The sequence below is a fragment of the Chiroxiphia lanceolata genome, chromosome 10 (genome assembly GCF_009829145.1).
Source record: "Chiroxiphia lanceolata isolate bChiLan1 chromosome 10, bChiLan1.pri, whole genome shotgun sequence".
Lineage (NCBI taxonomy): Eukaryota > Metazoa > Chordata > Aves > Passeriformes > Pipridae > Chiroxiphia > Chiroxiphia lanceolata.
In genome coordinates this window covers 23,192,943-23,209,436 of record NC_045646.1, presented here as the reverse complement: position 1 = coordinate 23,209,436, position 16,494 = coordinate 23,192,943, and the positions used below count along the sequence as shown (strand labels likewise).

At 44.9% G+C, this 16,494-nt stretch overlaps 2 protein-coding genes and 1 long non-coding RNA gene across 5 annotated transcripts in view; 2 read left to right on the top strand and 1 right to left on the bottom strand.

Annotated features, from left to right (window-relative positions):
* Positions 1–2,586, top strand: part of LIMS2 (LIM zinc finger domain containing 2) — a 45,454-nt gene extending 42,868 nt beyond the window's left edge. The window contains exons 10-11 of the transcript XR_004358739.1: positions 2,113–2,278; positions 2,466–2,586. The gene's annotated coding sequence lies outside the window, so the exon portion shown is untranslated. The remainder of the gene's footprint in view (positions 1–2,112; positions 2,279–2,465) is intronic.
* MYO7B (myosin VIIB) overlaps positions 1–16,494 on the bottom strand; it is a 51,057-nt gene that overhangs the window by 9,377 nt on the left and 25,186 nt on the right. Inside the window, exons 23-40 of one of the 3 annotated variants that reach the window (XM_032697323.1) lie at positions 15,986–16,132; positions 14,658–14,867; positions 13,580–13,747; positions 13,222–13,302; positions 12,566–12,693; positions 11,038–11,164; positions 9,541–9,660; positions 8,529–8,702; positions 7,889–8,116; positions 7,276–7,443; positions 6,574–6,691; positions 6,353–6,479; positions 5,464–5,633; positions 4,609–4,790; positions 3,706–3,833; positions 3,036–3,193; positions 2,410–2,563; positions 367–522 (exon numbers count right to left, since the gene is read on the bottom strand). In XM_032697323.1, the coding sequence (XP_032553214.1) occupies positions 367–522; positions 2,410–2,563; positions 3,036–3,193; positions 3,706–3,833; positions 4,609–4,790; positions 5,464–5,633; positions 6,353–6,479; positions 6,574–6,691; positions 7,276–7,443; positions 7,889–8,116; positions 8,529–8,702; positions 9,541–9,660; positions 11,038–11,164; positions 12,566–12,693; positions 13,222–13,302; positions 13,580–13,747; positions 14,658–14,867; positions 15,986–16,132 (2,744 nt within the window). The remainder of the gene's footprint in view (positions 1–366; positions 523–2,409; positions 2,564–3,035; positions 3,194–3,705; positions 3,834–4,608; positions 4,791–5,463; positions 5,634–6,352; positions 6,480–6,573; positions 6,692–7,275; positions 7,444–7,888; positions 8,117–8,528; positions 8,703–9,540; positions 9,661–11,037; positions 11,165–12,565; positions 12,694–13,221; positions 13,303–13,579; positions 13,748–14,657; positions 14,868–15,985; positions 16,133–16,494) is intronic. The other 2 variants (XM_032697324.1, XM_032697325.1) reach the window with 2 other exon arrangements.
* LOC116791418 lies at positions 7,198–16,123 on the top strand. Its single transcript, XR_004358740.1, has 3 exons — positions 7,198–8,231; positions 9,355–9,473; positions 15,888–16,123. It is a non-coding gene; the product is annotated as an uncharacterized LOC116791418 (long non-coding RNA).

The window sequence follows — 16,494 nt, the reverse complement described above, 5'->3', positions numbered from 1 at the left end:
TGCTGCCTCACCAAAGAAAAGTAAGGTCAGGACGTCATCAGTGGTGTCATTTCAAGCTGCATGCCGTGTTTGAAACACTCAGGTTTGAAATACCCAGCTCTGGGAGCCAAGTGATTATGTGTGATGATGAACTTGAACTTTTTAAAAATGCTGCTGACTCTGTGAAAGAAAAAAGTGAAACTGTGACACAGATCACCTTTAGTGGTTCAAAGCCCATAAAGAGTTAAAAATAATTATCACTTATAAAAAAGAGGCTGTAAAGAGGGAAAGGAAAGTAAGAGTCGCATTATTTTAGCCCTTGTGGTTTTTGGAGCCTGACTGTTGATTTTTGAACACTTTGAGCTGGTTATCTGCCAGATCATTTACCTCATTACTGTCTGAATCCTCCGACGGCACGCTGGGGCCAGCGTTTCTTTCTGACGTGTCTCTATGAACTTCTGGGCATGTTTGAGCAGTGACTTGCTGGGTGGGAAGAGGCCAGTGCAGAGCCAGAGGAGCTGCCAGCCCCTGGTCACGCTGTACCTGTGAACACGAAGCAAACAGTTCTGCTACAGCCACACATAATTCTCTGTTTGACCACACACCAGCCACAGGGAAGAGAAACACACTCCCATCATGGTGCCATTCAGCAAAGAGCTGCAAATCAACAGAGCCTTCACACAGGCTCTGGCAGTCATTTGCTGTGCAACAACCACAGCCTGCATGTGAAAACAGTGCTGAGTTCTGCATGAGGAATACTCGTGACAAGTTGCAAGTCTCTTGAATAAATACAAGCTTCAGGTTAGCAGACATCTGGGCAGCAGTGACCCTGGTGCCATCCTCTTGGAAAGCCATTTGCTGCTCAAGCTCACATGTATTCAGATTGTGGTTTCTCAGTGGTTTGTGGTCACCTGCCCTCTGCACTGGTGAGTTTTGCTCAGGGCACAAGCGCTTCACATGCACTGGCTTTCCCTCACATGTGCTCCTGTTCTGAAAATGAACATGTAGATGGCACTGTGTAATGTGGTAGTTAGAGTTCTTAAACACCCCACATCAAGTTGGTACCACTTTCAGGCAGAAACCCAGTTCTTCCAGCCTGTGCACCTGTGGAATCTGCCAGTCGAAGTTCTTCTGGCACCTTGCCCTCAGCAGTAAGAAAGGCTCTGCAGCCTGGTCAGTCGTTCTGCCTTCAAAGCCAGGAGCAGAACACACTTCAGTTGTGTCCCAGGATTACTCTGAAATACTCAGTGGTGTGAAGTGGTTTTGTTTGGGAAAGTCAGCATGTCTGGCTCTGAAAGGGCACCAGACTTTGCTGAATAAAGAGATCCTTGCTTGTCTATTCCCATTTACTTTTCTCATTTTGCAGATGAAGACATGCTATTTTAATCTCTTTTATACTATATAGATGAGTGGTGTTTGTGTCTGTGCGAGAACGGGACATGGTCCACAGCACAGCAGCCTGGGAAGGATGAAAGATTTGTTGCTCTGGCTGTTCTAATGAAAGTATATGGAAATAGCCACCTTTCAAGCATTGTTTTTTCCACATCAGTGATCCCGCTCTAAACAGCGACTAAATTGGTGGAGCACATCAGGCCTGGCTCTGGCACCATGGTTACAGACTATGCATTAAATAGCCTCTAAGATTTACTGCCTGCAAGGAAATGTAACAGTCAATGATTACAAACATGGTAAAGGTTCCACTAGGAGTAATACTTGTGGAACAGTAAGAAAGAAAATTAATAAATGGAAGCTCCTTCTATAACTTTTGCAGTGACACAATGCAGCCAGAAACAGACAAACCATTTTGTTAATAATTAGTATGATTTTAAGCTTCTTTTGGCAATTGATTTCCCCTGGAAGTAGGTCAAATTCTCATTTTGTGAGTGGGGAAGAAAACACCAGCCTGTTTCAGAGACTTTATGTGGGCAGAGGCCTGTGAAACCAATCTGTTCTGCAAGGCAGTTGTGTAACCTAATTAATATAACAAAAGTATTTATTCACTGGTGGTAAAAATCTAGTGTGAACTATGTGCTTGTGAAGGGAAATGCTGCCATTGGGAAACTTAAATGGAGGGTCAGCAGGGCAGTCACTGATGGGATGCAAGGACTATGCAGTGCCATATTTTCTGCACAGACTGCCCTGGGAGCAAGAGAGCCTCAGAAACACCTTGCCTGCCTCACACTGTGCTGCACAGACAGGAGTATGGAATGCTGATGGGAGCAAAGCAGCAGCTCAGGGCAGATGAATGGTGTTCTGTGGCCTCTCACTGCCAGGCAGGGGTCCCGAGTGCTCCACAAAGGTGAGTCCCACAGCACTGCCTGGCAAAAGGGAAAGTGTCACTCCAACCATCCTTCCCCTCTGTTCCTGATCCCCACCTGCTCTTGAGGCCTGGCTCTGCGAGGAGCAGGGTGTTTGCACCCAGGGGAATACCTGTTCCTGTTCTCAGTCAGTTGCTTCATAATCTGACAGTAAATCTCATCCCGCAGGACCTCCTCCTGGATGGCTGCCACAAATATCTGGTCAGTGACTTCCACGGAGGAGTGTGCCTGTTTGGAGGGATAGTCTCCCATGAACTTCATGATGGGTGAATGTGCTGTTAAGGAGAAAAGCAGGCCAATTTTGGAAGGCAAATGGGAAGTTTTATCTGGATCCTAACACGTTGGGGATCTTTTGATGTCTAAGTGGCAAATTCTGGGAGGAAGGTCTGGAGCATGCTCCCTGCCTGTCCCCTACCCCCTTTCCCTATGCAGCAGTCACTGCTTGGCTGTGATTTGTACTGTGTTAGCTGCTTGCTCTGGGCATATGCAGTAAGTCTCACTCTCTCCTAAAGCCACATTCCCAGTTAAGTGAGCCATCAGGAGCTGTGGAGCACTGGGAGGGAATAGGAACCTTTCCTCTGTAGGCAAAGGACACAGATTTGATACATCCCACCTTTATGTGAATGTATGCCCTGTAATGCAGTTAAGGTATGGCAATAGAGGCAAGTTTAGTGGAGGCAGCGAGCCTTTCCTTCCCCTGAGTGTTCTGAGGTTCCAAAGAGAGGGGAGAAAGGATATCAATGAAGGCCTGACAGGCCAAATCCCGAAGATCAGGGTCTGTGCACGCTCTCTTCAGCAACGGCTGTTTCAGGGGCTCCTTAGAGTGTGCCCACAGTTGACTGCGCCCACGGGATTTCTGGAGAACAGCTTTGCTGATGGATTCCTTCTCAGGAGTCCTGAATGAAGACAAGTGCAGGCAATACAACATTACTGGATCAGTATTGCTGGGAACATAGCAGGTCATTATCACAAAGTCATATCTCTAGACATGTTCTTTCCCAAGACATTGATCTCATATCTCCTTTGATTCTGTAGGTGAGCGAGAGCAAGAAAATGTAGTTTCCTGTATATCCAGAAGGGAGAAGGTTTGCAAAAAGAAGAAAGGTTTTAGAAAACTAATTTTCTCCTTCTCTCTGAGGCCTGAAATGTTGTGTACCCTTGCTGAAGAAGGGGTGAGAACTAAGAATAGGGCCTGCTGGGAAGAAGTGACTGCAGCTGGGGATATAATAGATCAGACTTAAGATATAATAGACCATGTACCAGAATCTCTGCACATCCAAAGTCACAATTACAGGGAACAAAGAGAAGAAACCCACTCAGAGATGGGAAATGCCATTCCATCCTAGGCTTTAAGGATCACTGATCAATAAGAACTTTCCTAGGGCGTACACTACACAGAGAGCTTCACCTGAAGTGTTCATAGGAGAACTCCTCCAGGGTGTAAGGCTTCACTTTGACATCCTCTTCATCAGGTTCCTCCATGAAGGAGTTCTGTGAAGCTGTCCTCCTCTGGTCTGGTGACATCATCAGCAAACTCTGTAATGACACAGCCACATAGAGATGTCACATGGGGACAGGTCTCTGCACAGGTTGTCGGGTGTCACTTAGCATATGTGCACAGGTAGTACTCTGTGCTGCCCAAGACCTGTCCCCAAAGCAACATCTCCAGAGACTCAAGAAAGACCTGGGAACAGTTGACTTAAGAGCAATTTCCACAGACTCAACAGTAGTACACATCAAAATGTATGTGACTTTCCGAAGCACGACACATTTTATGATGCACCTGTTTATCACCAGTGTATTTTGTCCCCAGTTTTTCTGCTTTTTACCTGTTAGCACAGTATCCAACATACTGAATCGCCAAAACTGAAGACAAAATTGTTAGCAGAGGGATCGATGGCAAACCTTGACTCCCTCAAAGATCATATTCTTTTAAAGTAGCTTGCTGCACTCAGAGCTTCCCCTGAGGCATAATGTGATCACCACTCAACCCAGTGTGAATGCAGGGAAATTCAACTGCACACCCATATCCACTAATTGCTACCAGTTCCAAGCACTGAAATCTCCCATGGTGAACAAACTGGGTGTTTTTTAAAAAATTGTTGCTTTTGTGCAATTGCAGCCATGTCCTTAGAGTCTGGGCTAGGTTTAGGTTTAGCACAGAATGAAGTGCTTTGTTTCAATGGGAGGTATAGAACTTGTCTGACTTTGGAGGAACAATTATCTTCCAGCTATAAATTTAATCATATTTAACATTGTTATTATCATTTATCTTCCAGTTTCTTCACAGAGAATGCTTAGCTTTTCTTACCAGCACTTGACTAGAGGGTTTTGTGAGAGAAGGAATGATGTAGATGTCTTCCAAAAATACATTCCCTGTTTTGCCTGTCCTTTCATTCTGGGCATGGATCCAGCCAGAGTCTTCATCCAGCCTTTTGTCTTCAGTGAAGATTAGCAAGTCTCCCTTCTTGAAGGACAGGATGCCAGGGTCTTCTGGAAGACAGAATAAGGGAGTACTGTTCCGACTTGACAGTCCAAGAAAATGCAAAGGGATTGTAACAGGAAAGACAAGGGAACTGTATCTTGAAGGCCTAAATTCAGTTAGCAATAGAAAGTGATTTCTATAAATAGGGCTAATTACACAGTAAAACTTCAGAGATATCACTTTAGTTTCCTCTGACGGCCTGATTTTGATCCACTCAGGGCAATGGTAAAACTCCATTTGATTCACTTGGATGCTGACTTTGTGTCTAGACTGGCAGCAAAGCATGAAGAGAAACTCAGTAGTTTAAGTAGCTGAAGTTAATATTTACATCTTAAACCTCTCATGTCTGTTTGAGCCAACTGTATTCCACAGAAAATTCCAGTTTACTGCCTCTGTGAAACTCTTCTGTAAAATATTTCCAGGAAGCCCAGATCCAACTTCCTACTATAACCAAGCTGAGTTTTTGGACACTGTACTATCTAAATAAAATATGCAAAGAGGTAGAAGGAGGAAGAAAAGGTGATTTGTATGCAAATACAAATTTCCTTGTGCTCTGCACTGCTGTGCTGAGGCATCCCTCCTGGAGCAGAGGGACTGTTGCTGAAGTTCTTCCTGCCCTCTGTGAGCACCTTCAACAATTCAGATTTCTTCCCCACCCTGTAGAAAAGTTGTAAGACTTACCCTGGGATTTTTTCTCTTGCATTGCCACAGCAAATGGTGATCTTTTCTTCAGTCCTTCCAGGAATGTCACCACCAGTTCAGCAATGGCAACGCTGTTTACGGATGTCAGGACAAACTCCTCAGCACGAAGTGTGATGAGTGTGCAGCTCTGTCCGAATGACTTCACTGCCCTATGTATTAATGAACAATTTGTTACCAGAGCATCTGAAAAGCTTAGAGACCCATCTGCAAACACAGCCAAGGCTCCTTGCAGATAACTCCCTTACAGCGAGTATCGGGAGCTCTTAATTTGCCCTCCCATGAACTGGTAGGTGTGAAGGTCGGAAGTGGTTCAGCTTTACTCTGGACTCCACCATGTTTTGTACAAAAGTGCTTCATTATAGACAAACGAACATCCTTCTTTTGGAGTAACCAGGCAGCTAAGTGAATCTCTGAAGGTCCTCACAGGGGTTTTTTTTCATGTATGTAAGACCCTTTTCTCTGAGTGACACAGGGATGTGTGCCCTGAGCTAGCCAGTGGTTATCCTCTTTCCCTCGTTATCCTGTTCAGGTCCATGACACCTGAGAAGTAAATGAACTCCCAGCATGCACAGCAGACAGTGGCTTAACGATGTCAGTTATTTGGGCTGTTCTTGTCTTTATGCTTATCTGTGCTTCCTTACACCTTTTTGACTGAGGAGGATCACCTTCCATCAGCTGGAAGGATCTAACCATTTCAGTATTTCCTTTATAGGCTTCTCAGAAGCTTTCCCTTTCTTTTTCCCAGACCTAGGCTAAGCCACCTTTCCAGGCACAGATCAAATCATCTAAGGAGATGGCAGAGAAAGTAGATGCTTTCTGAGTATGGAAAAGATGCCTTCTGCAGATATTGTCTTTCTGAGGCCTTCACCTGTTGGTGTGGATGCCAGTTATCTCTGGGAAGGTCAGCTCAAGGAGCCGCTTTTCTGACTCATCCAAGAAGCAGATACCTTTCCAATTTATAGCAACGATGAAGTGGTTCTTAGGCAAGCTGGGCCCTGAAAATACAGAAAAAGATCCTTATCAATGCTATACAAGTTGTCTTCTATTGATCTTACAGCTGTCCTCTACTTCCCAGGCTCCAGGTATTACCTGAAAACTTAGTGACTTCAAAGAATCGGGAAAAAAGCAAAGGCCAGTGAAAGCGAGCAAAATCTACAAGTTGCTCCTTCACAGTCTGAGAGGAGAGACGGTCCTGTGTGTATGGGGCCTGCAGGATAAAAACACACTCGAGGTTTTCTCAGTAAAATGTGGTTTGCATGATCTGCAGACAATAAAGAGCAAGCCTGATCCCAGAGATTCCCAACAACCCTCTGCTGTCACAGGTGCCAAGGCTACCTGGCGTAAGTAAATCAGGAACAGTCTCCAGAGGCCCAAGCCACATGCAGCTAAGACTGCCCACAGGCATGCAGATTCCAAATTTCCCCCCAGTCCACACTGACTTACCTGTTTAGAGTCTAACACACTTTGGGTGCCATGGAAATAATTCAGGTAATCCATTTCTAGATCAAAACCAATATTCCATCCCACATTCATCCTGACTTGGTTGCCTTAAAAGCTAATCTATTCAGAGATTTAAATGTATTTTTTCATTCTGCCCCCCTGCTGAGTCTTAAGTGGAAGAGTGAGTGGAAAGGTTCTCTGCTGCCCCAGCCCTGACAAACTATTTGGGATATACGAACTGAGCTGGTTTTCATTCTTCCCCCCACAGACTATTCGTAAATGGAAATGGTAAAAGAAGCAGAAGCTGGTGCTCAAGAGTGGTTACCCAGCACTGCCAGACAAACCTCTTACCTTAGCATGTGCATAGGTTATAAGGCTCACCCACTTTTCCAGGGGCTTGGACTTCAGCTGTTTCACTGGGATACAGTCATGGAGCACCTTCTGCACAAGTTCATTGTGGATGGAATCTCCAAATTGGATATAACAATATTTTGCACCTATTTCCACCAAATCCTCCTCCTGAAACAATTAATCCATTAAAAGAGGCCTAGAAAGATGTCAAAAAGGCCAGATAGCCTCATTCAACCTTGAAGCCAGTTTAGGAATGGGGTTTTCTCCATTTTTGTCTAGAAAACTCTTAAGAGTCATCCAGTATAAGGAGGGGTGAACTTCACACAATCATAGCATCAGAGAAATTATTAGCAAAGATATTTTAGAATAAGACCCAGTTTGCCCCTTTGGACACGCCTCCTGCTGCCACATAAACTGAAAGTTGCAGGGAAGGGAAAAATACTGATTAGAGTATTTTGTGTGACATCTGGCCCAATGACCTGGACAGGAATTGTTCGCTAAGAAGGGAAGGACTGTCCATATCCACTGCAAACTTAGTTCGTCTTCATGCTTTTTTAACGTGGGAAGTGTTAATACAGTTCTGACTCTTTCGGGGATAAATGGGGAGACCCACCTTCTCACAGCGGTACTCCCCAAACCGGACGCCGCGAATGACTTGGTGGTAAATGAGATCCGTGCTGACAGGATCCTCCTGGGAGTTGTGCCAGGGGGTGAAGATCTCCTTGCGGAAGTAGAGGCGCCAGGGCGCGTGGCGCTCGTGGGTGCCCCGCTCCCTCACCAGCTGCTCACACTGGGAGATGGCATCCAGGACGTGATCCCGGCCCCCGCCCAGCGACCACACCTGCCACAAAGGGACACTGCATTACTGGCTTGCCTGCCCTGGGGCTGAGGGAAGGACAACAGGCACCAAGCTCCTGGTCTCCCGACAGCGGGAAAACCTCTGAAAACATAAGCAGGTGGGTGTGCAAGTTGTATGTGGTGAGTGGATGTATTTTTATTAGTCCGTTGTGTGACCTGGCAAAGGAAACCCTACAGGGCTGCAGCAGGAATTGCTAAGTGGTGAGCCAGCAGACAGGCAGAATAGGATTATCAGGTCCTGAGATCCAGCTGGGATTCAGAACTGATTTGGTCTGAGTTCAGGACTGGGTTGAGGGTGCTCCAGAAGTCAGAGGGAGTCCTCAGTGAGGCTGGGTGGGCAGCAGCAACTCCACAGAAAGAGAAGGGAGCTTTCATTCTATTTTTCTACACTTTACCTTGTCAAACACAGCGATGTAGAGTGAAAAACCAAAGGCATCCTTCAATTTGGTTTTGTCTGCTATGAACTGACAGATCTCTTTGGCAATGGAAGCAGAGTCTGCAGGGACAGTGATGCTTTGGCCGTTCATGAGGGTGACATTAAACATAATGGGTTTCTTCTGCTTTGTTGCCTGTAAGTCAGAATGAAATGAGAGAAAAAAATTAGGGGCAAAGCTAACTTTTCTCTGAAGAATGAAGAAGGCATTTAGATTTGAGCTCCACACACTGTACTACGCACTCAACAATCTAAAAGTGAATCTCCAAAACCCACACAGTTTCTTCAATGCACAGTGAGTCTGAAATATAAATTACATCCCTGGAGCAGCACTGGACTCAAGTTCTCTCCTCAGGAGAGGTCATTATCACACAACAGTGTGGACTGATAGACTTTTCATGAGCCATTGTTGTCCTGATGACTTTTGGGAACAGCCTTGCACACATCAGTGGAGAGATGGCCTGAATCGAGTAGTTTGCCCGAGAAGATGTGTGTTAGGCAACAGAGTCACTGAGATTTAGGAAGGAATTGAACTGAGGCTTTTCCTTGAAGAGGGAGCGTGTGACTTACAATTACTAGGATGACATTTAAAGGAAGAGGAGGACAATATAGCCCCATCAAACTCCTCTCCATTTTAAAAGCATAAGCCCTGCTCAGTTTTTTCCGAAAGTGATGGTAAGAGCTTCCCTCAGGAGGTCGTTTCTGGCCTGTGGCTCCTGAGTGGATGGAAGTATCTCCCTCCAGATCATGTGTTGCAGCTTTTAACTTACATCCTTTACTGAATTTAGGCTAACTGAACAGCCAGAAGAGGCGTATCCAAGAAACTGCCCAGGCCAAGGCAGCTGGTTTTCAATCCCCTTGCGCGATTGATTTCCGTGACTGGATTAAGGAAGATCTGTTAGCACAGGTTAGCAAATGCAGAGCAGTATAAAATGTCACAGATGGATATAAGGAGGCAAAGAGGGAGGTGGTACCTGCAGCTCCAGCCAGCTGGGCGGCTCCGTCCGCGCCCCGTTGACGTAGGTGCGTCTGAGGCGCTCGGCACAATAAGGAGCGTAGCCCGCGGGCCCGTGGTGGATGAAGTTCAACAGGTACTGTGTGCACAGAGCACGAGAGACAGTTAGGAAACACTGATCCTCTAAAAACGTTACAAGCCTGTTGTAGCTGACACACTAGATTAGAGAGATCCGTTAGCTTTCGGTTCATCAGACAGCACTAAAGGTTGGAGTTGGAATTAGTGTTTTCAAAAAGGAGGTTTGAGACACTTGGTTTTCACTCGTTCTTCAGAGCTTTCAGTCCCGAGGGCAAGACTTGTGTCAGTCTATTCACTTGTTTAATTATGTGAAAAATATTAGACAGGGGAGACTTTATGCTATGATTAGCTTAGAGCAACTAACTCTTCAACTGAAGTCTGTATGAACAGTGCTGGGAAGAGAGTTAATTGCAGGTTAAAACTGACAATGACTGATACTTTCAGTTTTATCAAGTTCTCTGGCAATATCAGTAGCTGAAGTCCATGATTAAGATTGGACTTTGGAAGGGAAGAATTGGATAAACTGAGCTTTTGGAGACTGTATGGCTCTTGGGTGACACAGACTGGTATTTGCATATCTGTTTTTAGTGCAAGCATGGGCATTTACCCAGCTATTTTAATGATTAAGAATTCCTAGAGGTCATGTCTTTTATGAATTCTGCACAGTTCAGAGTCATTGGATGAAGCCTGGTATCAAAATATGATGTGTTTGGTTTGTTACAAATAGTGTCCATTTAGCAGCATTTATGATTATATTAATCATTTGAACTAGGGTGTCAGTAAAGCAAGGCTGAATTTTCAGGCACATCCATGGATCCTGTTTGTCTTTGAAATCTAGGAGGAAGGCTGATATCAAGTTGGAGCCACAGGTTGGGTTTTTATCCTGTGGTGAAGTGGATTTATCATCCATTTAAACTCGGAAATCCCAAATCTTCATTCATGAAGCCCAGCCATGATGATGATGATGAAACTTGGAAATGCATGATTTAAGAAAAGGTCAGATCTCTACTGGATTTTTTAGGGCTTGGAAATGTAGGGGAAGAATTGGTAAAATATGAGGGGTGATTTTATACTGGCCTCCTGAGTATATTTAATCACTAAACTGGAGACACCTTTTAAATGTTGGAAAGGTAGAATCGGAGAGGTTAAAATTTGCCAGATTCTTTGCAGATTAGAGATCTAAAATGAGAGCTGTGATGAAAACCAGAATCCAACCTGTATGACATGGATTGAAAAAAAATTAAACGTGAATGCAGCAATAATTTATTTAAATTCTCATATAAGGATATGAGATGAGAAAGTATCTGCTGAAACCACAGCACCAGCTGCTGTGGCAGCCAAACATTTTGTGTGGTTGTCAGCATCAAAACATCAAAATACACAAGACCCCAGCTGAGCTCAGGCACGTGAGGTGCTGTTGGAAAGGTTAGCAGTGTACCTTCACAAAGGTGTCTGAGGGAGGGAAGCAGCCAAGGCAAAGGGACAGAAGGATCCAGCCGCGAGCGTAGCTGCTCCTGTTGCTGTTTTCAGTGAGTTGTTTGCAAATCTGGCAATAAATCTCATCTCTGTAATGAAATATGGGAGAGCAACAGATAATGATTCACTGCCTTTCAGCTGTCTTTGGCTACGTTTCCACTGCAAGCATGGTGCAGTTGCAGCATGATGAAGTCATGCTAGATTTAACTGAGCTAGATTTAACTGTGCTAGCTGGGATACCACCCGTGATGCACCACAGGAAATAACTTGGTCATGGAAAAGGCTCAAGATATGCTCAGGGCCCTTTGCCACCCCTTCTTCCTCAAGCAGTTTAAGTGCAATAATTCCCATGCTGGGGTACCTCCTGTGACAAGCAGGGGTACTGTGCAGGGGTAACAACTGCTGGGTCATCCAGCTAGGAAATGGCATTGCTGTCCCACAAGCTCTCCTAGAGCATGTGGCTTGTACCTTGGCTTTTGTCTGTCTGCTCCTAGGTGGATCTGGGGATAAGGATGGTGGGACACTCTGATTAATTTTTTGGTTTTTTTTGTATATATATTTATATACAAACTTGGAGTGAATCCTTGGACAGGCACTTCAGAGTGAGCTTCTGAAAATGCAAATTGCCTGCAGCAAGGAAGTATGGGAAACAGATTCAAAAATCTGTATACAGACCAAACTTCTTTTAAAAAATCATCTTAATTTTTCTTGACTCTTGCAACACACATCTGGCAAATCTGATGTGGGAGGACATAAGTTGGATAAGTTTTTGGTTCCCTGATAGAACATATGATGAAACACGGGGCAAGGGGATAGGTACTTAGCCTGTGGTTGTTATGATACATGGACTGAAGGCAATTTTTCCAGCTGAGAATCTGCTTCAGGGAGTGTCTTGACTGAAACAAAGCCACGGTGTAGAGAGGAAAGCAGCCCATGACTGAGGTCAAGGCAGGGCCTGTGCTTGTGAGCTTTGTTACAGAAAAATGTTACTTAAGCTAAAACAGAGGAGAGGATTCATGGGGTCAGGCCAGGACCAACCAGCTTGTGTCTTATCCTCACACCATGCTTGGCCTAAGGTCCAGCCTCACACTGCTTGTGGACAGGATTTCTTCTTAGTGGCTGATACACTCAGCAATCCAGACCTTCTGCTGTCTCTGATTTGGGGACATTGCTTGAGGACTCAGCAATAGGCTATTGGGAAACCTCTCATCCATTAACTCCATATTTCTTACTCTTCTGAGTGACTCTTCTCCCTCATCCTAGGGCTATGTTCCACCAGATGTTATTGGGTTACAGCCCTGAGCTCTGCCCCATTCCACACCTGTGGGATATTCAGAAGGTCATACATGAAGGCAGCTGGCCTAAACTGCAACATGAAAATACTGGGAAAAACAATAAAGGAGTCATTCTCCAGGACTGTGGAAAGGGAATGCTGGATTTCCTTCATGTAATGGGCATCTAGTCCTAGGAAGGAGGTACAAACTTCCTACCTGATGGCAGGACGCAGGATTGCATTGCCAATAATGAAGTGCACTTTTTCTAGGTTGGACATAGGTCTCTCAGAGATCGAGGTGTCCTCTTGGAAAGCCTCTTCTCCACTTTGCAGCTGGTCTGTCACCTGAAGAAAAGCAAGTAGAACCCCAGAGTGTTCTAGAAACCCCCCCTCTTAGCAGGCAGCTCTCTCAGAAATGAGAGACACTCCTATCTTTCTGGCTAAACTGCTGTCTGCTCAGTGCAGGAGCAGTTAGAGCCAGGCCACATTCCCCCCTTCTGTCTCCAGGTAACTCCTTAAATGCACTGTTACAACACTATCACTGGCTTGGAGAACTTTCTTGTACTGTCCTGTACAGCCCTAAGCACATGGTAGTTCTCAGTCTGTTCAGGGCTTTGGGCAAACTGTTGTGCAATGCCAGCAGTTCTCAATAATAAAATGTTCCCTGTGTTCTCTGCCAGAGTATGGATGACAGCATTGCCCATGGGGATCATTTCCAAAGAATACTGCACCAAGTATCCCACATAGGGCTGCACTGGCTTCTCAGGGGAACAAGTTCCCAGCTGGGAGGTTGCTGTCACATAACATCTGTCAGAAGGTGGAGATAGGGTTCCAGGCAAGAAGAAAAGGAAGCAATTTATTTCCACCTCTTACCTTCCCTGTCAGCTTGGATGACCGTTTCAGCTTCAGGGATGAGATCCCCTTCAAAATTTTGTTATCCCTTCTGCCTTCTCTCTGCAACAGACATTACCACTATAGGAAATTAGTTCAGTGCACAGCAAGAATGATTCATTAAGGACAGAAAAATGCTCAAGTGAAGATGTTTTTGTTTTGTCCTCTCCTGCCAGAAGGAGCTGCAGTGTCCTGCCAGGACTAACTGGAGCCCTACTGTACTTGTAGCATTTCAAGTACACTAGCATGAAAGGGTTCCTTTGCTTTTCTCACTCTTGGTAGAACAGCACAGAAACCAAGAAAAGCAAATGAAAACACAAACATAGCCTGCTTCTCTCACCATATTCGGGCTGTCATTCTTCAACTGGACCTGGTTTTTTCTGCCAAGTGTGTCATATATCTGTGTCATCACGGAGCTGCTCTTGGTGGTGGCATTCTTGGCAAACATTGCTGGCTCTGGCAGGTCCCCCATGAACCTCAGGATGATCACCCACACAACTAGAGAAGCCTGTAGTAGCAGAAAGCAAAATCAGACACCTTCAAGAGAACCAATGCCTCATGCCATTTCTGCCTGTTTAGATAAGAGCATTTCCTTCCTTTACCCAGTCCAAGTTGTTAAAATTCCCATCTCCTCCTGCTGCTTACACGAGGAGTTTAGTTTCGTGTCAAACAACATGAGAGCAACACTCACAACACTTTAATGCTAAAGGAAGAGGGTACAGCTCTGGTGAGAATATCAGATTTGCTCTGTGGTTGCTGAGCCCTCACCATTCCCTTTACTGGCACCTTGCAGGTGTGCTGTGGCTGGAGTGAGGTGGAGAAACCTTGGCTGAACTGCACCCTGCATTTACCCACCTGGGCAGTGGAGTGGACTCTTCCAGGAGCCCTCATGCCCAGAACTAGAAAGCCAAGTAATAGCGAAGTTCTTGACACGTGGGATCCTCAATTCTGCAAGGCTGCTTAGCATCAAGGAAAACACCCTCCTTAGTCCCCCTCTGGTTCAACAGGATATTGGATGCCTGGCCCTCCCCCTTCTGTCCTAACTCACAGAGCAGCAACCCTAACAAGGGCAGAGAAATGGGTGAGCTCTGGTGCTTCTTCTCTCTGGTCCATTTTTGCCCCCGAAGGGTAACTTCTGGAGAAGTCAAAACAAACCTCTGAGTTCCCTCTTTGGGTAGACTGAAGGTAACTAGAGATCCTGTGTTGGGCAGGTGTTTGTGGGAAGTGCCTGCCTGCAAAGTGCCAAAAAATGCCAATGAGAACTGTTATTTTTCGTACAAGTGCTTAAGACTATCAGCTTGGCTCTAGAGTCTCTGGCTCCCAGGGCTGTGCCAGAGGCAGGGGACCCAAGGATGAGGGGAGCTGTAAAGCTAGGGCTGTGGACAGAGCAGGTTCAACAAGAAGAAGGAGCAAGATACCAGGACATTGTCCCTGTCATCATGGTAGAGTAGCGGGTGCCGTAGCTGTCTCCGGATATGTGTATGTGTAGAAGACCCCTGGAAATAAGTAGCTGCAAACTTGGGGAAGGTGTACTCTTCCAAGCCATCTGCTTCCTCTTCGAGCTCCACACTCATGGGAAGCATGTCCAGGTCCACCTCCTCCAGCTTGTTAGGCTTTGTTTCCAAGTCCTGTGCAGAACATGAGGAAGAAGCATATTTTCTTTCCCTGAACTCTGATATTCTTATGTTTGGTTTTGGGGTTTTTTTCTTGGCCACAGGTCCTCCTTTCCAGCTAACCACAAAGCCATTTACAGCTGCTACCAACAGATCATTTGGACTCAGAGCTTGTACAGCCCTGTATCTCCTTCTGAGATACATCCATTTCATATGGCCTTCCTGTCTTGGTCCTCAGCAACAATATTGCTGATGGAAAATCCAGGTGTTACCTCACTGTTCATATCCTGCACTAAGACCATTCTATTTTGCCCACCTCTCCCTACGCAATTCCATCATCTACAGCTGTCAGGACTAGTATAGACCAAGTTTTGCTTTTAAGAACATGGGATAACTTGGGTTATGAACTTCCAGCTTTCAGGCAGAAAATCACCAACCTGAACCATGGGAACCATCAAATCTAGTTGGTAACTATTTTTCCTTTTTTCTCTCTCTTTTTCTTCTCCTGCTGCCTGACCATGTGACCACTTTCCCTCTCTACTTCTCTCTTTCATCCCTTTTTCTTTACTCTTTTAATCTGTTTTCTTCTTTTCCTTCTCTTGTGGGTAACTTAAAACCAATTAATTGTGTTTTACTACAGCTAGTATATTGATTCTGTAGAATGGGTTTTTGTACTGTGTTGTAGTGAAATGCTTTTTTTTGGTTGTATTTTACTCCTTTTGCCAAAATATCTTCTCATTAAATTTAAAGTATTTCTCTTAGAAAATAGTGTGTGACTTTTTCTCTGGACGCTAATTAGAGGTTATAATGAACCAAAAGGCTTTTAAAGAGTCTTAAATAAAATGTAACCACTCTGGGCAACTTATGGCTTAAACTCCAGAGTGTAATAGGCTGTGCCAAAGAAACAAATCTGCAGTTAGAAGCTATATAGTTCTCAAAATGCATGTGACCAAAACGGTTGGGAACTGACCTCTGAAAGCAGATGTCACAGCGACTGTCTGGATGACTAATTTGGGTGATTCTTTCACTGTACAGAAGTTCATTAAACAGAACTGACCACTGATGGAATTCCAGCAGTCAATGGACTTACACAAGGGATAAGCACGAGTCATTACCAGTCTGCAGCTCCGTACCTCAAAACCCAGAGGAGCCTGTCCTTCTTGGCCTCCAATCATAGAAGGTAAAAACCCAAAAATTTTGTCCACCATTTCTTGGTCACTGATAACATCATGATTTGTTGGTGTGTTACTCCTTTGTCTTGCTTCGTCCTCCTCTCTCTCCTGAGTTGCCAGGTATAGAAATAAACATAGAAATAGGTTAGGCATGACTTGAACATCATTCTGTTAGAATGAAGGAGTGTGAAGATGAAACACTATTACAAAGGTGTGTGACAGTGAGGTCCAGCCCTACCACTGCAGTAGTGGAATGGGAAATCAAATGTTGCTTGTGTCAAGCAGTCACAAAGATCTGGCACATCAGCAGCAGGGCCTTGCTCTTACAGCTGTCCTTATGGACTGTTGGCCTATTGATAATGATGTGCAATTATTCAAGAACTTTATCAACAAGAGATAATACAGGGAAAACATGGAATTTCTAACAGAAGAAAACCCCGCAAGATTTAAAATTTAAAAAGGTTTTGTGT